Consider the following 20841-nt stretch of genomic DNA (forward strand, 5'->3'; position numbering starts at 1 on the left):
CATTCTTCTCACACCAAGTGACACCACTTTAAGTGTGAGTTTAATTTTCTTTGTGCCAGGGTGGGGGAGATTTGCTAAAGTGCAGCTTTACCCCGGAAATTTTCCCTCTACCTACTACCAGCCCCTCCCATACCTCTCCCCCTCTCCTTTTCAGATTTGACATTACTTCAATTTTTGTTATTTATTATATTGATGCATAAATATAAACAGAGAGGCATGGCAAAATTGCTGTCTTTTATTGCATTTAACGTGTGTGTCTGTGTGTGTAGCGGGGGAGTGATATGAGTTCTATGACCTACTTCAGGGAATTGCTTTGCTTCTTTCTTTGAGGGAATGTGTGTGTTGCAGTATTGATATGACAAAGCCCTTTATCTTGCATCTACCGAGTGTGGTGAGATCTGTGCCTTTAAGAGGGAGTTAATGGGCAGAGTTAAGAGAACCAGGAAAAGCAGAGGCCCGTTGGGACTTCAGCATGGGGTAGTAAATTGAATGAATATGCAGCAACAGACAAACAGTCAACATTAATAAAATATAACAATGGGATAAATTTATAGAAGACAGGAATATGCTAGTAGAAAAAATCACCAATATCTGTCAATGAGTCTCCATCGCTGAAAGAATAAGAGTTGTTTAACAGGAATATGTCAACATGTACAATAGATAACTTGCACTAAAGACGAATGTCAGAAGGATATTAATAAGTATTTGCATTTGTAACCTAAAGGAAAAAGAAATTGAAAGTGTAAAGTATATGTTCTAGTGAGGTTTGTTTCTTTTTTTCTCTCTTTGGAAGTTTTCTTGGTGTTAACGGTAAAAAACTGAGGAATTCAATGTGTACTGACTTTTATTTCTTGCTTTCCAAGTATGGATTATTGATATGATACTTATTAATTTGTCAATCTGTGAAAACAAAAAGATTATTTATTTAAAAAGAGACTTCTAGAATCCCAGCATCATACTAACCTGGCCCACGCTGTCACCTCCCTGTATAGGTGACAGCGTGGGCCAGGTTAGTATGATGCTGCCTAGAAGTAAACAGAATCTTTACTCAAGAAGAAACTCATAGCCTGGTTTATTCAGATTACCTTTAATACTTGCAGATTTTGTAACACATCACCACAAATTCCATCTCACCACAGCCTTGTGAAGGAAATCAGTTTAATCCTTTCATTGTTAAAATTGCTCATCCCAGCATTTGTATGTATGTTACCCTCTAGGTTTAAATGGTAAAAATTAACACATTACTATTTTTCCATAGTACAGTGTACAGTACTGTATGAGTGTGTGAAGTAGCTGGCAGGGGTAGGTGATAGGGCACAAGGAGGCAAGAGGTGTTGCTGCCTCTCAGTCTTGTTGTCTTACTACTGCTTAGGCTAAAGGCATGTTCCAGCACTGCTGACACTGGATGTCAGAGGCATAAGAGGAGGTATATAACCTTGCCTATTGTCTACCTAAATCATGCTGCCCAGGACCAACTTGGGAGCAGCAAGATACTTTCAGACAGCCCTGTCTGCGAGGTCTCTTTCCTGTGGTGCGCATAACCCAAACATCTGGCAAAATAACTAATAGTGGGCAACAAGTGTGGCTCTCAGCTTTGGCACAGTGTCCTCATATACCCAGAGGAAGTTCAGACAGGTCCTCTGCTTTTGCCAAAAAATACTACTCATGAAGGCAAGGCTATACAAAGGCTTGGTGTGTGAAGAGTTTGTTGCAGGCACTATATTAACTATGAAAGAAGTGGTATAAAGGTTATCCCCTACAAAAATGACCAGCTGAATATTTCTTACACTAGGGGTGCGTGTGTCCACACATGCACACACAAATTACCAAAAACAACAAAAAAGGAAGATATCTTACTCTTATCAAGACTGAAACGTGTTCTATGCTAAAATAACTGGAGTCCAAATGGCCTAAGGCAAAGGACCTAAAATTTTAAGAAATAATGTCTCTATTAGGTATGATTCCTAGATGTCAATCACATTTGGGGTGATCAGTGAAGCCTCATTTCTGTCTCTTCGGCTTCTTTTTTTTGGCAGCTCAGTATGTTGGTAGGTAAAACTGAAAGGCTTGGTGCAAAGAACCTGCCCCAAATACAGTTTCTAAGATACTGGGTAGCTTGGACCTGGCTTTTGCCTGAGAGACAAAGGCCCTTTGGCTATTCAAAGCCATTTGTCACTGAGTTCCAATTCATTACTATGAGCCAACAGAGGACTCAGCGTTCAGCAGTCTGTTCACAGCTTTCTGAACCTGAACAAAGACCCTTCTGTTTCACAGTACACTTAACAGAACCTGAATTTTAATAGGCTGCCAAGCCTCAAACCCTCCCCTTTCAGAGACACCAGTGCCATCATCCCACCACGTCAAGTACCAATCAATAACTGTTAATACACAGAAGTGCAGCAACACTTGTGAATGTCTCTGATGCAGTCCATCCTTTGCTACATTACAGCTCATCTGTAAAGAGAGCTATTTATAATAAAATTGTTTTTAAATAGCAAACAGGACAGAGCTGAAAACTACACTTTTAAATGTCATGCCAAGGAATTTATACTCCTCTCAATCCACCAAGACCACTGCATCACAGCTGATCTGCTAAGGCCTCTACAATTTACCCATTAAAACCAGGATTTAGTGACCATTTATTGTTCATATTCATGCTTTACCACAATCCCTGGATAGCATCATGATCTCAGAAAAGCTCAGTTACTCCACAAAATGAAGACAACCCATGAATCAGAGAATTCCAAGGCAGCTGTGCTTTTTCTCCCCGCAGAGGCTAGTAGGTGACAACACAACAGCAATCTTCTCCTCTAGAGCTCTGCAAGCATCAGCCCTGCTAGGAGCCTCCTTTGGTCTGCCGGACCTGTGGTTCTCCACTCAGTTTGGGTTTCATCCACCCACAACCTCTTGGCATTCTAGAATAAGACCCGTGTTCTCTTCCTTTGGGTTTTCCCCACTGCCTGCAATCATGCACTGCATGCTGACCCAGCCACCTGGTGGGTCTCTTCAGGTCATGGTGGCTAGTCTCTAGGCTATCCTCCTCACTGGCTTGGGTTTCAGGTTCCTTCTTTGATGTCCATCTCTGCACGCTAGTTTTCTCCTCTTTAGTTTCCTCTTTGACTGGCGAGGTGCCTCTGGCACATCGCTCTTTTTCATCAGTGCATGCAGATGTTTGTTCTCTGGTACAAGGTTTCAGAAGGCTTTGATTGTACCTTCCGCATTTTTCTCTTTCCTTCTTACAGTGGGATCGCCAACCAAAAGCTTTGGATTCTCCCTCAACAGTGAAAAGATAGCAAGTTTCTGACGCTGCCTCCAAAGGGTTGTGGTGCAGTTGCTGGTCTGGGCCTCGGAAGAATGGTCTCTCCCCTCGAATCTTCTCTCTCTTGCTGTGGGGATGCGAAGGGAAACATTGTCTCACTGATTTTTCAGATTCATTCCTTGCTGGCACAACCTTTGCGGTTCCCAGAGTATGTTCGGAGGCTGCTAGTGGGGCCAGCTGCTTCTCAGCACTTGTGACAACTTCTGAGATGGCTGCATGTTCATGTTCAATAGCAGCTAGGGGCTGAGAAGAGAGGTTGAGATGAAAGACAAAGAACACAAACCCAACATGTTCATTCCCTGTCTATGAATGATAAAAGTTCCACAAAAGAAAGTGAAATAGAGGTGGAAGTGACACGAAAACTATATACCTGCAACCCTGACTTCCAGTACATATGCTTTCCATAGCATATATGGACGTTTTCTAAAGAAACTGTCAAAAAAGCAGACACCACAGTTTTACCCATGTGCCAAAATAAAGGATACATCACAAAGTGAAAGCATCCAATTGTCCCACAGCAAGAGGAGCAACTGCTTCCCAGCCTTGCAAATGCTATTCCAATTCTGCATTCTGTCCCTGGTACAACTGTTTGTAGGAGCCTCATAGCAGTCCTGCTGAGTCCACTAACCTTTTGCAGGCTGATAAAATAGCGGTTTCTCTCTGCTTCAGGGTCAATGATGCCACCTTTCTCCTGCTGTTTCTGGTAGATGAGGCGCAGTTGTTCTCTGTGCTGAAGTGTTTTTGCATCAGGACAGTATACCTCCTAAAGAAAGATCCACACCTGATAATCAGATCCAAGCTTGCAATGTGACTTAGTATGATGAGATACCAGGAAAATGTGAGAAACCAGCTACATTCACAGCAAGGCAAAGAGTTTAGAATTTTCAGTGTGTAAGTAATGAGGCTGAACTAAGCTTAATGTCTGCAAACCTTTCATTCAATTTGATATGTAGTGTGAAATGGGGGGGGGGATTTCTATGTCATGGTTGTATTATTTGTGTATTGTCGAAGGCTTTCACAGCCGGAATTACTGGGGTGCTGTGTGGTTTCCAGGCTGTATGGCCGTGTTCTAGCAGCATTCTCTTCTGACGTTTCACCTGCATCTGTGGCTGGCATCTTCAGAGGATCTGATAGTAGGAAAGGAAGCAAGTGGAGTATATATACCTGTGAATAAAGGTCAATAGGTGAGGGCATCTGAATAGGAGTGGCCTGGCAAGTGAGTAACAATGGAGATAGCAAGGTCAATAGGTGAGGCATCTGAATAGAAGTAGTCTGGCCTTTGTTCCCTTTGATTGTCTATAGTCATCCTTTCTTCCTTTCTGTTGAAATTGTCCATGTGCTTATGGATTTCAATGGCTTCTCTGTGTAGTCTGACGTAGTGGTTGTCAGCTACATGGTATGCGGTAGACCCCTGCAGTAGCTAGAGGATCCTCCTTATCCTTTTGCTGAATGTAGCATTTGTTGAATTTGCTGGATGCAGAATTTGTTGAATTGTTGACCCACTAAAAAAATTCAACAAATGCTACAAACGTTAGCAAAGGATAAGAGGAATCCTCTAGCTACTGCAGGAGTCTACCGCATACCATGTAGCTGTGGACAAGTCTACATAGGAACCACCAAACGCAGCGCTCAGACACGAATCAAAGAACACGAAAGGCACTGCAGACTATTTCAGCCAGAAAAATCAGCAACAGCAGAACACATAATAAACCAACCTGGACACAGAATATTATTTGAAAACACAGAAATTCTGGACCATTCTGACAACCACTACGTCAGACTACACAGAGAAGCCATTGAAATCCATAAGCACATGGACAATTTCAACAGAAAGGAAGAAACCTTGAAAATGAACAGAATTTGGCTGCCAGGTTTGAAAAACACTAGTCAAGACAGTGACTAATCAGCTCCACATAAACACAGGGACTATAGACAATCAAAGGGAACAAAGGCCACAGTACTTCTATTCAGATGCCTCACCTATTGACCTTGCTATCTCCATTGTTACTCACTTGCCAGGCCACTCCTATTCAGATGCCCTCACCTACTGACCTTTATTCACAGGTATATATACTCCACTTGCTTTCTTTTCCTATTATCAGATCTTCTGAAGATGCCAGCCACAGATGCAGGTGAAACGTCAGGAGAGAATGCTGCTAGAACACGGTCATACAGCCCAAAATACCAAACAGATCCCAGTGTATTATTTGTCACTCGGTTTCTTCGCACAATGTTCAACAGACTAACTGTGGTATACTACACAAACATAGCCCCAGTCAAAACCCTTTGAAATCAATGTGCTTAACCCAAACTCACTCTGCACAGGCTTGCAATTGCTGGAGGTTAAGAAATAGAATGGAATTAAAATCCACATATCATGAAAAAGCAGACTAGAAATGAAACAATAAATACAGCTGAATTAGCTCTTTAGCCTCCCCCCACCCCGTCTGTGGTCAAACATGTAACTATTGGGCAGTCATACACAGCAAAGCTTCTGTTTGTAAAATATGACTACCAAAAGTCTGATGGAAGAATGAGAACACTGAGTGATAGGAATCCTGCTTGGTGCATCTTGTAGACAGAGATGAATGAGTGAGAAAGTTCACTGTACATTATATTCTTACCATTGGCTGCTGAGGTGGTGCTGCTGCTTGTAGTGTTGCAAGGTCATACACCAGAGGCTCCCGGCACACAGGGCACTGCACTTCAACTTCCTGTATACAAGATGGTAACAACAACACCTTAGGCCTGTGCTTGGACTCAGACATAAGAGTAATTTGCCGCAGCCTCACTATTCTACCAGTGTTGTGCCTTGGGTGTTATTCTGCCCCAGGGGAATGCCAGCACTCAAGGCTACCAGCTAAACAGCAGCACCCTAACACTTAGCTTTACTGCTGGGATCCTTAGATAACTTATCTTCCTCCCAAGCATGTCACTCAGGGAGCCATATCATAATTTGATAATGTGTGTTCCACCTATAGAATTTCCTCCTTTTTTAGGCTAATAAACCTTCCTAATGCTACAATGACTTGGATATGTCACAACAATACAAAATCTATCCAGAATAGTAAAATAAACAGCAAACGAACGAACAAAAAACTCCCAAGAAAAGAAAACAAATAAAAAACAAAACATTACGTTACTGAAAGGGGAGGGGAGATATGGCTAATTTTATTTCCTGGGGACAATAAGCATGAGAAAGGTGATTAATAACACCTAGGTTGGGATATCCCAGATATAGGTCACATGCCAACTAATTAGATCAAAATAAGCTGGACAGATTGTTCCAGATTAAAAAAACCATTTCTTGACGACACAAAAATCAAGGAGATTGTAATGGTTGGATGGGGGCAATTACCTCTTTTGGTAAAGATGTCAAAGTCTGCTCTCTCTCGTTCCTCTGTGCACGGATCTCCTCTTCCATATGTACTGCGTAGCTGGCAAGGCAATGTGAGTGGAAGTAGTGGTAACATGGAGTCTTAGTGAAAGCTTCGTTCTCCTGCACAGCAGAAGTGAAAGAAATCTCTCTGAAAAAAAAGTCTAGCTCTGTGTGCACACATGACAAAATGCATTGCTATCTCATCCTCAGTTCTGCATTTGCTGTATGAGGGTGATTGCTTGGATTTAAAGAATATGCAGAATTCTGCATAAAGCAGCAGCCATCTCTCACAAACATACCAAGTGTCAGGGACTTGTTGGAAAAGTACATGATGCGGAATACAGAACAAAAGCCCAGGTGCGGAGAATCACTTACTCCCTTTAAATGAGCAGACAAGAGGTCCTGGACACTTTATATGGAAGTTAATAATACTGGTATACTTTACTGGGCTGATGTAATGACTACTGTGATTATTAATGTGAAGGGCTTTGGTGTACAAAGTGCTACATAAAGTTCATCTATATCACAATATTTAGGATGCACAAGGTAGCATTTTTAGAACGGAGACTATGGATTCTTTCCATCTAGTTTCTTGGATTCACAATTACAAAAGGAAACTTGCAAATGGTGGAGTGGATCCAACCGCCCTCCAAGGTGTCATCCTGCAGCCTAAGGGACCTTCCTCCAATGGAAAAGCCATTGAATTTCGTGGAAGACACCTTAGAGGAAAGCTTCACACCTGAGCCAAAAGGATAGGCAGGGTATATTTTAATAAACAAACAAACTTTGGTCAGCAGAGAGCAGGACAGGAATAGTATTGGTTTCACTGTAATCAGCTGCCTAGTCATCTGAATACAGGAGTGCTTGTGTGGTTTTACAGATTATAGCCTATCTTGGGAGCTGCTGGGCATCATTCCAACAGCCTTTTTTCAAAAACTTGGTCCCTGAAAAGAAATTATCAATGCTGCAACTTTGTTAAATCTTCCATTAAAAAGCATGGTTTAAATGACAAAATCTTTGATGAATACAGAATTTGGGTTTCCTTTAATAATTTACATATTTTATGAGATGAACACCTGCTTCACAAAGCATCATTGCACATCAGGATGAAGAAGTACTTAACTTCGGTGTTAATCCACTCCTTACAAGACCTTGAACCCTGCACTGCTCCATATCCCACTAGTGCACAGCTCAGAGTTACACACTACTTTCTGATTCCCTCTCATGCACAAACATGATCCTATCAGCTGGTTCTGGTGGGTTTTCCAGGCATGATCCTATCAATTCACATATCAATTGTTTGCATTCTAACCTTTTTGCGTCCTCAAATAAGCTCCCCCATTATGCTACTCTTCCTTCTTCCACTACAGTACTTCCAGTTTTTCTAATACCCAGAACATCAGAGCAAGATACTACTGCAGTATGGCCTTACCTTAAAGCCATACAGGCAAATCACACACTGTCCATGAGGGATGTTGTTGTCTGTGAGGATTTCCTTTCCCTTCTGTGAAGGAAGAAACCACAAATTTTACATGCTAAAGCAGAGGTCACCCCCCACCTACAAATCTGAACAGCCCTCCAAAACTTTCCATTTTTTACCTCTATTAGCTCATAGAGAATAGCTGTGCCCAGCTGTTCCTCAGCAAGATGTTGCAGGGTCTGAGAAATCCTAGAAAAGAGGCAAAGAAAATGAGTTATCAGAGAAGAAGACAGGATGGATAAGAGAGCGACACCGGTGGAAGAAGTTGTCAGTTGGTTCCAATGACAAGCAGAACAGATACATTGATTAACCTAATGAGCCACAAGCTGGAATGCCACAAGCCTGCTTTGAGAGAGCAATGTCCCACCAAAGGGGACTCTCCCACCTGCCCTTTTCTCTGGGGCCAGTAGAAGAAATGGGGGAGGAGAGAAACGTCAGGCCAATGTAATGTCACCAATGTAACATCAAGGTGAAAACCCAAACATGAAGTCAGATATCAGCTGATGCTCTAGAAACTCTATAACACCACAAAATTTCTACAATATCAGTCAAAGTGCTGATGTCACATATGGACGTCTACCTGGACGGGCTATGTGCCATCGTCATTTCTGCTCCTTGCCCTGCCCCAAAGCTCCCCAGAATGCTTAGCTGCTGACTGGCATCCCAAGCCAAAGCTTCTAAATCCCACATTCCGCTAGTGGTAGAACCTGGAACACCATTTTCCAGACATGATGTATGATACAGTTGGGCCACAGCTGCTGTGGAACGAGGGCACGGCACAAAAGACCCTGCACTATCATACTGCCACTGGCATGTGACAAGTTACCCTATAGCGGTGGCCTGATAGTTCAAGACCCCGCTACAGTTAATCAGAAGAAATGCAATTCCTCCCTCATCTGTTCGGCAGCAGCCTGGAATTGGTCAGTTTTTTTCAGACAGCTCCCTAGAGGGCTATGGCCAAGGGAAGAAAGAGGAGAGTTAGACTGCATGAATACGTGAAGCTGCCTCAAACTGAATCAGATCCTTGGTCCATCAAGGTCAGTATTGTCTTCTCTTGACAGGCGACAGTCTTCAAGCTCTCAGGCAAAGGTTTTTCCCAACACCTACTGCTTGGTCCTTTTAACTGGAAATGCCAAGACTGACCCAGAAACCTTCAGCATGCTCTACCACTGAGCCACGGCCCCTCACCATCTGCATAATGCAGATCTGAGGATATGGAGACTTTACTTTAGAAAAAAACAATGAATTTGTTTTGCCTTGTATGATAAAGGCATTGCTTTGCTTGCATCTTGGTCAAATTAACCACTTTTTCTACAAAGGCCTTTATCTTCCCTTCCCTTGTGGTTTAATAATGGTGACTTTAAAAAAATGATACCACTTATTTAATTTATATATTTTGAGTAGCGCTAGGCTTATCTTCCCTGATTTTACACCTTAATGTCACAACTGCCAAAATAGTCATCCTATTTATGAACGTGCAACTTGCATACTTGCAATGCAATTTTCTTTCTCTTAATCAGACTATCATAGCAACAGTTCTGCCCTTTGCCTTTACAGCACTATTCTAAACCAGAAGAAAAACTATATGCAAAGCCCCTTGTCATTCACACAGAGTACCTATCACCCTCTACACCACTCTCTCATGTTTAAGTTTATGAGTAGGTCAGGCCACCACACAGTGCTGCCCTTCTTGTCTCTTTTAAAATCTCTAGACAGCCATGATCGTTTCACCTGTCAGGTCTTCAATTTCACGCACAGAGACATTAGAAGACAGCATAGCCCAGCCTCTTTAACAACAGGTCCTCAGTCAAAAACTTCAGAGTTATTGGGGTTGGGAGCTCATACACTGTTCCATTCACATGCTGCTACAATTTGTTAATGTCCTAAAATAGGTTAATAGCCCAATCCAGAGGGTAGGGCAAATCCACTGGTGTGCAGCTGCCACTGCCCTCCCCAGCAGTGGAACATGTCACAGGATGCTGTGGAAGGGTTCCTGTGCCCCCTGTAAGACTACTCCCTATCCTGCCCAGGCAAAATACTCTTAGGAGTTTTCCCGCCAAAATTATAACTGTCACTCTCAGGACAGGTAGCATTGTGTGGTTAGTTTATTTCTTTTCAGTTTGTGTTTTCCCACCTTTATATTTATAAAAACAATAAAAATGTTCCTCAGCTGGGCATCTCACAGACACGCAGAGAATCCGCTGAGGGAACACCAAAAATCACTCATCTCCCTTCTGTCAGATAAAATGAAAAGTAGGCACCAGAGGCTCTTTAAAATAAAAACTATGAAAAATAAGTTTTTATTTACATACACCAAGAAAACTGTTTTTGGCAAATTAACAAAATGTTAATAAAGAAGTTAGCATTGAGTGGTTTCTAAATACAAGATGTTACTGCTTCTCTCTTCATAAGTGCTACAAGTTTTGCTCAGGTCACTAGCTAGTTGACTTCAAGATGTTACATTCAATTTATTTAAAATATATAAACACTGGTTTAAGCGACTATGTTCAGTTGCTTTCACTGATGGTTTTAAAAGACCTGTCTTTTACCCTCAGATAAATATTTCCAAAACAGTTCCTCAAAAGGCTTTCTGGTGGCAGGGAAGCTTTTCGACATTTGAAGCCTTCCCATTCCGCCAGGAAGCCTCTCTCGGGGTGGCGGTCCAGCACAGCTGCAGCACCACAGCCAGGCACCCAGCCCTTGGATGGGGCTGTTAGACAGAGATTTTCACAAGAATGTGTTGTGTGCATGTTTCTTTTCCTTAGAAACATGGCCTGCCAGGTTAAACGAAAAACGAGTAAACTTTTATTTATGGTTGCAACATAACAGTAAAGAAAGAAAGCAGAGGTTAGAACAGTTTCTGTTCCCTTGAACTGTTTTCCTGTTCCAGCATTTGAGCCCTTTTGTTACATACCAAATCTTTTTAGTCTGCTAGATTTAAGCCAACGTTCACCTCGGCTTCACTCAATCAGACATACTGTTTACCTTCATGTTGTTTTCCAACTACCGCTCCATCAGCTCTCGTTGATTGCTCTTAGGAAAAGGTACAGCCTAACCCATCCACCACACAATATAAAGCTGAGGTATGTAGAAAAGTCACTTGAGAATGACCAGTCATACTCCAAACAATTGAAAGCAGCTTTCCGCTGCTCCTCCAGTGCTGCTGATATCACTTTCTCATTCTTCCCTTTGAAACAGCCACATCAGATTCTTTCTTTTTCATGAAAAGGAGGCACATGCATGCACCTTTGCTCTGAATGGGAAAATGGTAGCACCAGACCAATTCTCATCCTCCTGTTCTCCCTACATGGCTGTTCATACATCCTTGCTGTAGACATCAAAATGGTATTTATCTCTTCCCAGGAAAGTATAGAAATAACTGTATATTTTTCCATCAAATGACAAAACTACAGTTTTGAGATGGAGTGTAAGGAACCTCAAAGGACTCGAAATATAGCAACAGAGTTCAGTTCTTTTATTTCATAAACTTCAACGATCACACTACACGCAATGCGGATTCTGACTTTCCCAAGCTTAAGGTGCCGCTTTTACGGACAATCCAGCCCCTCCCCGAACTCCCAAGCACAATTCCCACGACAGAGCGAAAACAAGCTTCAAACACATAAGATAAGCGCAGCAAGGTTAAGGCAGTAACTATCCCGGGCACAAAGCCCAGAACGTGGAATGTGCCAAGGACAGGACGAAGGAGCCTTACACCCCCAGCCTTACACTCCGCCTCCTCCAAGAAAGCCCCCTCTCCCCCCGGCTTATGTGGGAAAGCCTTATGAAAAGCAGAAATCAAGGGGGGGAGGGGCGTCAATATTTTCCACATAGACCCATTGATTATGGCCCGAGGGATATCCCACCCAGGAAACCAAATATTGCAAACGTTTGCGAACGTAGCAAGAGTCCAGGATAGCATCGATTTCGTAATGTTTGTGGCCATCAACGATCACCGGCGGGGGAACCTCTGTTGGAGTCGGTACCAGGGCATCTGAATCTGGAGCCTGCTTTGAGTAAGCTAGAATGAAATACAGGGTGAATGTTACTGAGTAATTAGGTCAATACTCCTACACGAAAGTAGTCACAATTCATTGATCACCTGGGTGATCCGCCAAAACGGCCCTATGAATTTCTTGCTCAGGCTTGGAATATTTCTGTGCACATCTCATAAGGTTTCTGGTGGACAAATAAACCCATGCCCCCACTTCCAGGGGAAAATCCATTCATATGTTTGTCAGCCCGGGTTTTCTGAGCTTCCTGCGCTTGTGAAAGCGAGGAAGAGACGGTTTTCCAGCTCTTCAGCCAGAGACTGGATCCAGTCACCAAAGTCAGGGGTTGAAGCCGCGATGATCGGGGGGTTGAGGTAATGGGGGAAACGAACGGCCCGACACCACCTTGAACGGAGTTTTGTTGGTGCTACTATGAACCGCGTTGTTATAGGCGTACTCAGCGAAGGGAAGAAGTTCAACCCAGTTATCTTGATGATAGTTGGTGTAACAACGTAGATACTGCTCTAAGCCGTTCTGTTGGTCCGTTACCGGGTCTGAAAGCCGTCACTTTGCACGTGGTATGGAGCAGCGACAGCCGAGGTGGTTCCCAACATCTCCAGGAAAGCTTTCCAAAACTTAGATATGAACTGCGGCCCCCAGTCGGAGATCACTCTCTCCGGCGCCGAGTGCAAACGGTAGACATGTTGGATAAACAATTTGGCTAACTTAGGCGCCGAGGGGATGGTGGGACACGGGACAAAGTGTGCCTGCTTGGAAAAAAGGTCTCCCACCACCCATAAAACTGTATTCCCGTGGCTCTCGGGGAGATCGGTGATGAAATCCATGGAAATCACTTGCCAAGGTTTGGCAGCCGGGGGGATGGGGTGTAGCAGTCCGTGGGGCTTGCCAGGGATGGCCTTAGCCTCTGCGCATGTCGGGCACCCTTTTTATGTACGCTTCAATGTCTTTGCGCATGGTGCGCCACCAAAACTGCACGCCTGAGCAAGTGGAAGCGTTTTCAAAAATCCGAAATGTCCCGCTTGTCGAGCGTCATGGCCGGCCAGGAGAACTTGCTTACGTAGGGCCGGTGGGACGTACCAGCAGTCACCCCGTCTCCAGACTCCCCCTTGCAATTGCAGGAGGGGGTCGGATTCCTCCTTTGGAACCTCCTGTCATCCCGCCTCCTCCAAGTGGCGTAGAAACAGAGATACAACGTCCGGTACATTCGTTAGGGGGGGGTGTCGGGGACGCAGCTGTCTGGGATCGGGTTACCGCCAAGCCTAATTGAGAGGGGGTTAGAATGGTGCAAGGCATGGCGTGTAAGGAGGTATCCGCCCCCTTAGGCAGGCGGGACAAGACGTCAGCCAGCTTGTTACTATTACCAGGGAAAAAATGGACTGTGAAGTTGAATCAGGAGAAGAAATCCGCACTTCATCTCAATCTTGCTTTAGCCGGATACATTTTGAGCGGAGTAGACAAAGCCGCCAGGTTTTTATGATCCGACCAAACTTGGAAGGGGCGAGCGGCACCTTCCAGCCAATGTTGCCACGTACTAAGGGCCTCCTTGATGGCTGCCGTTTCTTTATCCCCAACCGTCCAGTTGAGTTCAGGGCCCGATATTTTTTTAGATAAATAAACACACGGCCCAAGATTATTATTTTTATTTTTCTGCAAAGAGAGCTGCTCCCAAAGGCTTTTATCCGGCGTCGACATGAAACGATGAAAAGCAAGCAGAGGTCTGGGTGTTTCAAAATGGGCTCTGTAGTGAAGGACCCAGTTTTTAAGAGCTTGAAATGATTGTTGACAATCAGGGGACCAGGAGAGAGGGCAGCCCCGGGTTGGAATGCCTGGGGTCCCTTCCCGCTTAGTGCGAAGTAAGTCTGTGGAAATTGGTAGGGGCAGAAGTTTGGCAAATTGGGGAATGAAATCCTCGATAGAAATTAGCGAAACACAAAAAGATTGAAGTTCTCATGCGCGGTGGTGGAACGAACAGGCCAATTCACCACTGCAGCCCACTTTTGCTGGAATCCATTTCCAGGAGCCCTCTGGAGAAGATCCGACAGCCAAGATAATCCATGGAGGTCTGGATGGAAGGCACATTTGGACAGTTTTGGTAAACAGGGAATTGTCGAGCAGACGTTGCAACACTGCGCCTGAAGCCAGTTCGCCTTCCATGCTCTTCCACCGTTTGGGAATAGATAAGGACATCGTCCCAAATACACCACCACCCCTTTGAACAGAAAAAAATCTTGGCCAAGAACGTCATTAATGAAGCGACATGAAAGCCCCTGGGGCTCCAGATAACCCGAAGGGCATTACACAATATTCATACTTGACTCAAATTTAGTATTGAACGGCTGTTAAATGTTCAAATCCTTCAGCTGCATTCGGTACTTTCGGGTAATAAGCTTCCCTCAAAATCCAGCTTGGTGGAAGATCCGCCCCTTCCCTAATGCATCGAGAAGATCCTTTTGATTAGAGGGGCCAAGGCAAGTTGTTATTCGAAAGAGAGACAAGCGTTTAGAGCCAATGGATAATCAGTGCAAAAGATGTAGGGTCCCATCACTTCTTTTTCACAAATAAAACGGGGCAGCAGTGGGTGCTAACTTGGTGGCATCGCGCGTGAATTAAACCAGCGAGCCAGATTCTTATCGAGAAAGGCATGAAGCTCCTTCTCCTCGGTTGGGCTCATCCGCATATTCTACTTTTTAGGAAGATTGCGCCCCTGGAACCAAGAGAATTTTACAGTCTGTGTCCCTGGGAGTTGATCAGCACTTCTGTTCTTCGTAAAGACTTTTGAAAAATCCGCAGTAATTGTTTGGGAACTCTGGCCAGTTCCTGGGCTTGGGGGGGCAGTGTCAAGGGCCATTGGCTGGAGCTCATCGAGGTTTTCTTTGACTCCACCGGTGGCTCACCCTCGTAGGCATTACGTGCATCCCCTAGCCAAGGAGGATCGGAATTGAATCCCGGACTATGGCGCGTTGCCCCCAGAAGATGGTGGGTTGGCATGGGAAAGAAGCCAGGGCATTCCCAGCACTATGGGATGCTTCTACGCTTAACTGGCTGCCAGGATGAAGCTACGTCTCTCCCAGTGTTCAGCGCATCGCAGGAGCACTGGTTGGGTTTTGAAACGGGCCGGGCCATCGGTCCCTAATGGGCTGCCATCCATTTGAGTGAAGGGAATGGGTTTGGCCAATGCTATACATTCAAGCCCTAGTGGCTCTGCCACTTGAGGCCTCATAAGGCAATGGGAGCAACCTGAATCCACGAGTGCTCGTGCTAGAATATGAGTGTGCTTGGACGTATTGGTCAGAGTGGTCATAATAGTTATGGGGGCTCCCCCTTCACTCACCGCGATCTGGTCCAGGAATCTCTTCCGCTGGGCCAGGACGAAAGGCTCACCCCTTCATGTCTCGGGTGTCATCGACATCTCCGGGCTCACCCCTCACAGTAAGTGGCTTGGGCAGCTCCTGGGGGTCCCCTTGAGGTCCTTGGCTTAGCGTGGGGTTCGTGGTCCGTCGACTTTATGGTGTGAGCGGGGACAGGCGCCTTTTGTTTTTTTGGGCAACTGGCCGCCACGTGGCCCGGGCCCCTGCAATATAGACAAAGTCCAAGGCGGCGGCGGCTATCGGAGGTGGACTCGGCTGCAGGAGGTCCTGCACTACCTTCTTTGGCGGGCCGGCGCCCGCCGCTGCAGGTTTGGCAGGAGGCTTGCTGGCGGCGGTTTTCCCCATCTTGGAACGGTTGAGTCGGGCCACAATAAGATTGCCAGTTGCAATCCATTCAGCAATGGTTTGCGGTTCGCGTTGATCTGGCATATCTGCCCAAGTGCAGGATTCTCCGAAGTCGTATAGCATCGCAGGAAGTATTCGCGACTTCATGCTGCTCGGGCCAATCTGGGAGTTTGCTTCGATGGCTAACCTGAATTCTCGAGCAACATTCTAGCTAAGGCTCTTTATTACCCTGCTTTGAGGGTTTATGGCTAGTCTTAATGGCCTTGTTGACCTCCTCCTCGATCCTGGAAAGCGGAGTACTTTGCAGACCTTGGGAGTAAGGCCGCTACGGTTTGTGTTCAGGGCCCTCCTAATTCATGTAATTCCACCTAACCATTCTGCAGCATCCCTCAGCCCAGCAGCACGGGATCCGATGTCTCCGCGAGACTTTCTCAGCTTTGGATCGATAGAGATCATCAAATTCGGAAAGCATGTGCTGCGGCCCAGTTGTAGGATAGCATGGCAATCTGGAAGCAGTCCAAATCACAACGCTACGGGATGTGAGGGCGAGGATAGCCCCTACCGGGTTATTGGCGCCTCGGCCGGGGCCGGACCTGTCCAGGTGGTGGTGGTGCCACTGTGATTGGCGGTGGAGTCTGCACTGGGATTGGCGGTGGAGGTTGCACTGGGTGTAGGACTTTACATTGCTGCAACGGAGCTTTCATTCACGGACCTGCAGGCGACATTAGGGGACAATGGGCGGGCGAGCCATACGGGCCGCCGGTGTTAGGTAGGGTCGCTTGAGGCGCCCGAGATCCCTCTGGAGCAAACGCTTCTTTACCGCCAACTCCCTCTCCCGGCGCCAGTTAGGAGTTTTCCCGGTCGCTGCTGCAGCTCTATCGCTCCCTGCGCTGCATTGCTGCTTCAACTTCCCCTTGACTTTCCAGTGCTTGCTGGCACTCGCTATGCATGCTTGGAGCTCTAGTCTGGTGTGTTCCAGAACATGATCACGGGAAGTGGAAAATCCTTGAGAAATTGGTCTCCAAGAACACCCTTCTTCTCGGGACAACTCCGCCTCAATCTGCTCGACGCTGTTGTTCACGCCTCTGCTCGAAGCTAGTCGCTCACTTTCGAGGGCTTTGTTCCCTGCTCCCGCTTCCAGTTCAAGGGCTTCGCGCTCTCTTTCGCGGGCCTCGCGTTCCTGTTCCCAGCTCACGCTTTGGTTTTCTCGAGGGCTTCGTGAAGTTGTTCCCAAAGATCCGGCACCGAAACTGGGGCCGCAGCCAGACGTCCATTGGCAGGCAGGGCAGTAGCCCCTCAAGAGGCATGGCCGCCGCCCCCCCTCGAGCTCCTGTTAAGTCCGGGGTCGCGGGCACGGCATCTTCCACGGCTGGCAAGCCTGACTCTGGAACTTTGAGGTAATCTCCAAAACCTCCTCCCCGGAGTCCTGGGGTGTTGGATGACGCGAACCCTTCGGGCTGCCAGCCCGTGCTTCTGCCAGTGGTTCTTCGGAGGAGGATCTTCGAGGTATTGATCCAGAAATCTGGCACAGAGACTCCTGGGTGTCCCCATGGATGGGTTGATACCCCCGGATTTCCTCCTCTACCCTTCGTGATCACCGGGTTTGTAATCCATGTTTATCGGGTGGTGAAATGCCAGCCCAGGGGCACGATCCACATCGACTATCCCGCCACCAGGATCATAGGAAATCCTGATGCACTTCTAGGCATCCGTCCTAAACCGGGCGCCGAAAGCCATCAGGGGAGCTTCTTCCACTTTGCTCAAGTGCAGTTGGAGGGAAGGTTAACCCCGGCTGAGCCGGAGCTGGGAGAGGGTCACCAGGAGATTGGTTCCGGCTGGTTCCTCCGCAGAGACCGTCCAGATGGAAGGAAGAGAGGGAACCCTCTTTGGGGCTGGCTACTACAGTCTTTTCGCCTTCCAATTGTAACGAAGTCTTCAGGATTCAATCCTCCTGCATGTTGGTAGACATCAGGGATCCACAAAACGGATGAAGGGATGGTCTGGTTGACCAGGTCAATCCGAAGAGCAACAGAATGGTGAGAATCCGCGATAATGTAAGGAACCTCAAAAGGACCTCGAAATATAGCAACTGGAGTTCGAAGTTCTTTTTATTTCATAAACATCAACGATCACACTACACGCAATGCGGATTCTGACTTTCCCGGGCTTAAGTTGTCGCTTTTACGGACAATCCAGCCCCTCCCCGAACTCCCAAGCACAATTCCCACGATAGAGCGAAAACAAGCTTCAAACACATAAGATAAGCGCAGCAAGGTTAAGGCAGTAACTCATCCCAGGCAGCAATGTAAGCTTCCAGAACGTGGAATGTGCCAAGGACAGGACGAAGGAGCAGAAACTAACCCCCAGCCTTACATGGAGGTGGTTTGTGTTGAGAAACAGGTAAAGGAATTGTTTCCCTTCACTTCAGACACACCTCAAATGTGATCTTTGTACAAGCCACCATTTGAGAACTAGCTTCAATTTGCCCCTGAGCCAGCATCTTGTGGCTGATAACTCCTATAGCTCCTGAAAAAAATACAAGTACTTTCAAGCAAATATAAAATCCGGGCTATCCTGTAATTTCCACATGACAAACAAAATAAAATGTAAGATAATATAGATCACAACCTCCGCGTTTTTTAGCACAGATATAAAACAGATTAAAATTATCTCACTAGTGGTGAGTTTATTAACACTTACTTCTGGATCTGCTCTATCTGATAACCCTCGAGGATTCAGGATGTCTATCTTTGGCACTTCATTGGGACCACTAAGTGATACAGAAACAAGCTGAAATGAGCCCAGTCTTATTCCCATTACAACATCTGCCAGACAGGAAGGAAGGAGCATTACCTGAGTGGGCACAGAAAGCTTACAAGAGTGAAGCAGACATACTGTGAGTCCTGGTCCTCAGCAGTTGCTGGATACAGAGTGATGCAGATTTCCCAGGGCATAGTCCTAAAAGGGTAAGAGGGGAGAATTTCTAGGTGAGAGAGCAGCCATCAATTAAGATGAAGAGCTTCATAATGACCAGGGGAAATGGGGAAGCAGAATTTAGCATTTTTCTTCTTTTCCTGGGGTTGATAAGACATAGATACATAAACAGCAGACTTCTCACCACCCATGTTCCTAGCAAGATGGAAACCTGAATAAGGGTAGCTGACATTGGGAGGAAATATGATATAACTCACTGGGTGAAGTCTCAAAATAAATCACAAGTTGCAAAGTATTTTTGAATTTGTGCTGATCCAAAAATATAGGATATGAAGACATCAAGTCCTTGGGACCATTTAAGGCTACCTACACTAGAGATCATCAGGAACTGGATTATATACACAAAATACAGGAAGCGATCAACATTTGACATATACAAAAAACACAATAAGAAACACACTCAGAAATGTTTCTTTAAATACCTGTCATTTCCCTTTAGACACCTGTAGCTCATCCAAGTAGATGGATTCTAGGACTTCCACCTGGAAGTGTAGAACCCTGAAGAGAAAGACACCATGTTACACAATGACCCCTTTTTCCAGATTCTTCTTTGTGGATAGCAGAGATGATTTTAGAGCCTCCCCTTCTGATCCCATCTTAGCAGGTAAGTTTTCTTCAAACAACCAACCAAGTTATTCTTGCATCCTACTCACTGGGGAACTAGACCCAGCCACCTTCACTTATCTGCTTTGTCTCCAGTTGGGAAAGAGTGGGGCATAAAAATAAATAAATGATATGACATGATATAGCAGTGCATGGCGAACCTTTAGGAGATACAGCGTGCCAGGGGCAGAGCAAGGGGAAACTGCGCCCAGGGCACACGTGCACCCAGGGCACACATGCACCCTGCGCGCCTGCCACACCTCCATCCACCCCGCTAACCTCTGCCCTTCTGAATGCCTCGAAACACCCCCACCATGTCTCCAGAATGTCTCCGCTGGCCATGCCCGCGAAGGGGTGCGTGCCCAGTGCATTATGCACCCCTCACCCCCCCCCCTTTGGCACTATGTCACTGCTGAGTGCCCAAGCTGGGGTGATGGCACGCATGCCCACATAGAGAGCTCTGGAGTGCCACCTCTGGCACGCATGCCACAGGTTCGGCCAACACTGTGATATAGCATATAGTAGTTAAGAGATTGGAAATTACATATCAAGGAACCCTACTTCGAATCCTTCACCTCTTGTAAGTGAATTCACAAATTACATGAAACCACTCTTTCCTTCACCATTTGCCCATATGTAACAATATCCATCTACCTTACAGGGCTGTTATGAGGGATTATAACACCGCACATGAAGCTCATATTGAATGCTGCCAATACCTATACAAGCGTTAGAGCGCTATCACAAGGAGCTGTGAATGTTTGTTCCAACTGAAAGCTGACCTCCCATCTTCTTAGGCCATTCTTAAATCGCTCTAATTAATGTATTTGCAATGTTGTTAAATTTCCATTTTGTGCATCTCCATTTTGTGCTCCTCCCTCCCCTTCCCGTTCCCCGTCCCGCCCGATAAATAGAGAAGAAATTATGTCGGGATGGGGATCAAATATACATTCTAGGTTGAGTGTTTCATTAAACAATCTTCGCCATCGTAGACACTAGGTTTTAGAATAATTTATAGCTTACCATATTATTGAAATTGTGGTTTTAATATCTGTACGTAAGCCGCTCCAGCGCCGGACTTCGGCCGGGAAATAAATATAATACGAAAAAGAAAGCAAAGGTTTTTTGGAGACGGCGAGAATGACACAACAAAATCAATAATTTCAGCGACACAAAAGAAACACACATGGAAGGGGTGGGTAATCAAGCTTCATTCGCCAGACCTTTCCCGATACAACAAACGACAGAAAGCAATCAAATCGCTCTCGCTACCTAACCAGTCTGCCTCCGGCCCTTCATCGCCAACAACCGCCGCCATCTTTCTAGTGCTGACGCCGGGA

At 45.7% G+C, this 20841-nt stretch overlaps 1 protein-coding gene across 1 annotated transcript; it reads right to left on the reverse strand.

Moving 5' to 3' along the window:
• Positions 1 to 1071: 1071 nt before the first annotated feature.
• RNF25 (ring finger protein 25) lies at positions 1072 to 20819 on the reverse strand. The gene is given in 10 exon segments (XM_048484513.1): positions 1072 to 3562; positions 3948 to 4082; positions 5944 to 6033; positions 6678 to 6818; positions 8131 to 8202; positions 8298 to 8367; positions 18605 to 18618; positions 18620 to 18694; positions 18781 to 18862; positions 20725 to 20819. Coding segments are annotated over 10 exon segments (1500 nt in total). The 3' UTR covers positions 1072 to 2836.
• Positions 20820 to 20841: the final 22 nt, after the last annotated feature.

The sequence above is a fragment of the Sphaerodactylus townsendi genome, linkage group LG02, assembly GCF_021028975.2.
Source record: "Sphaerodactylus townsendi isolate TG3544 linkage group LG02, MPM_Stown_v2.3, whole genome shotgun sequence".
Taxonomy (NCBI): domain Eukaryota; kingdom Metazoa; phylum Chordata; class Lepidosauria; order Squamata; family Sphaerodactylidae; genus Sphaerodactylus; species Sphaerodactylus townsendi.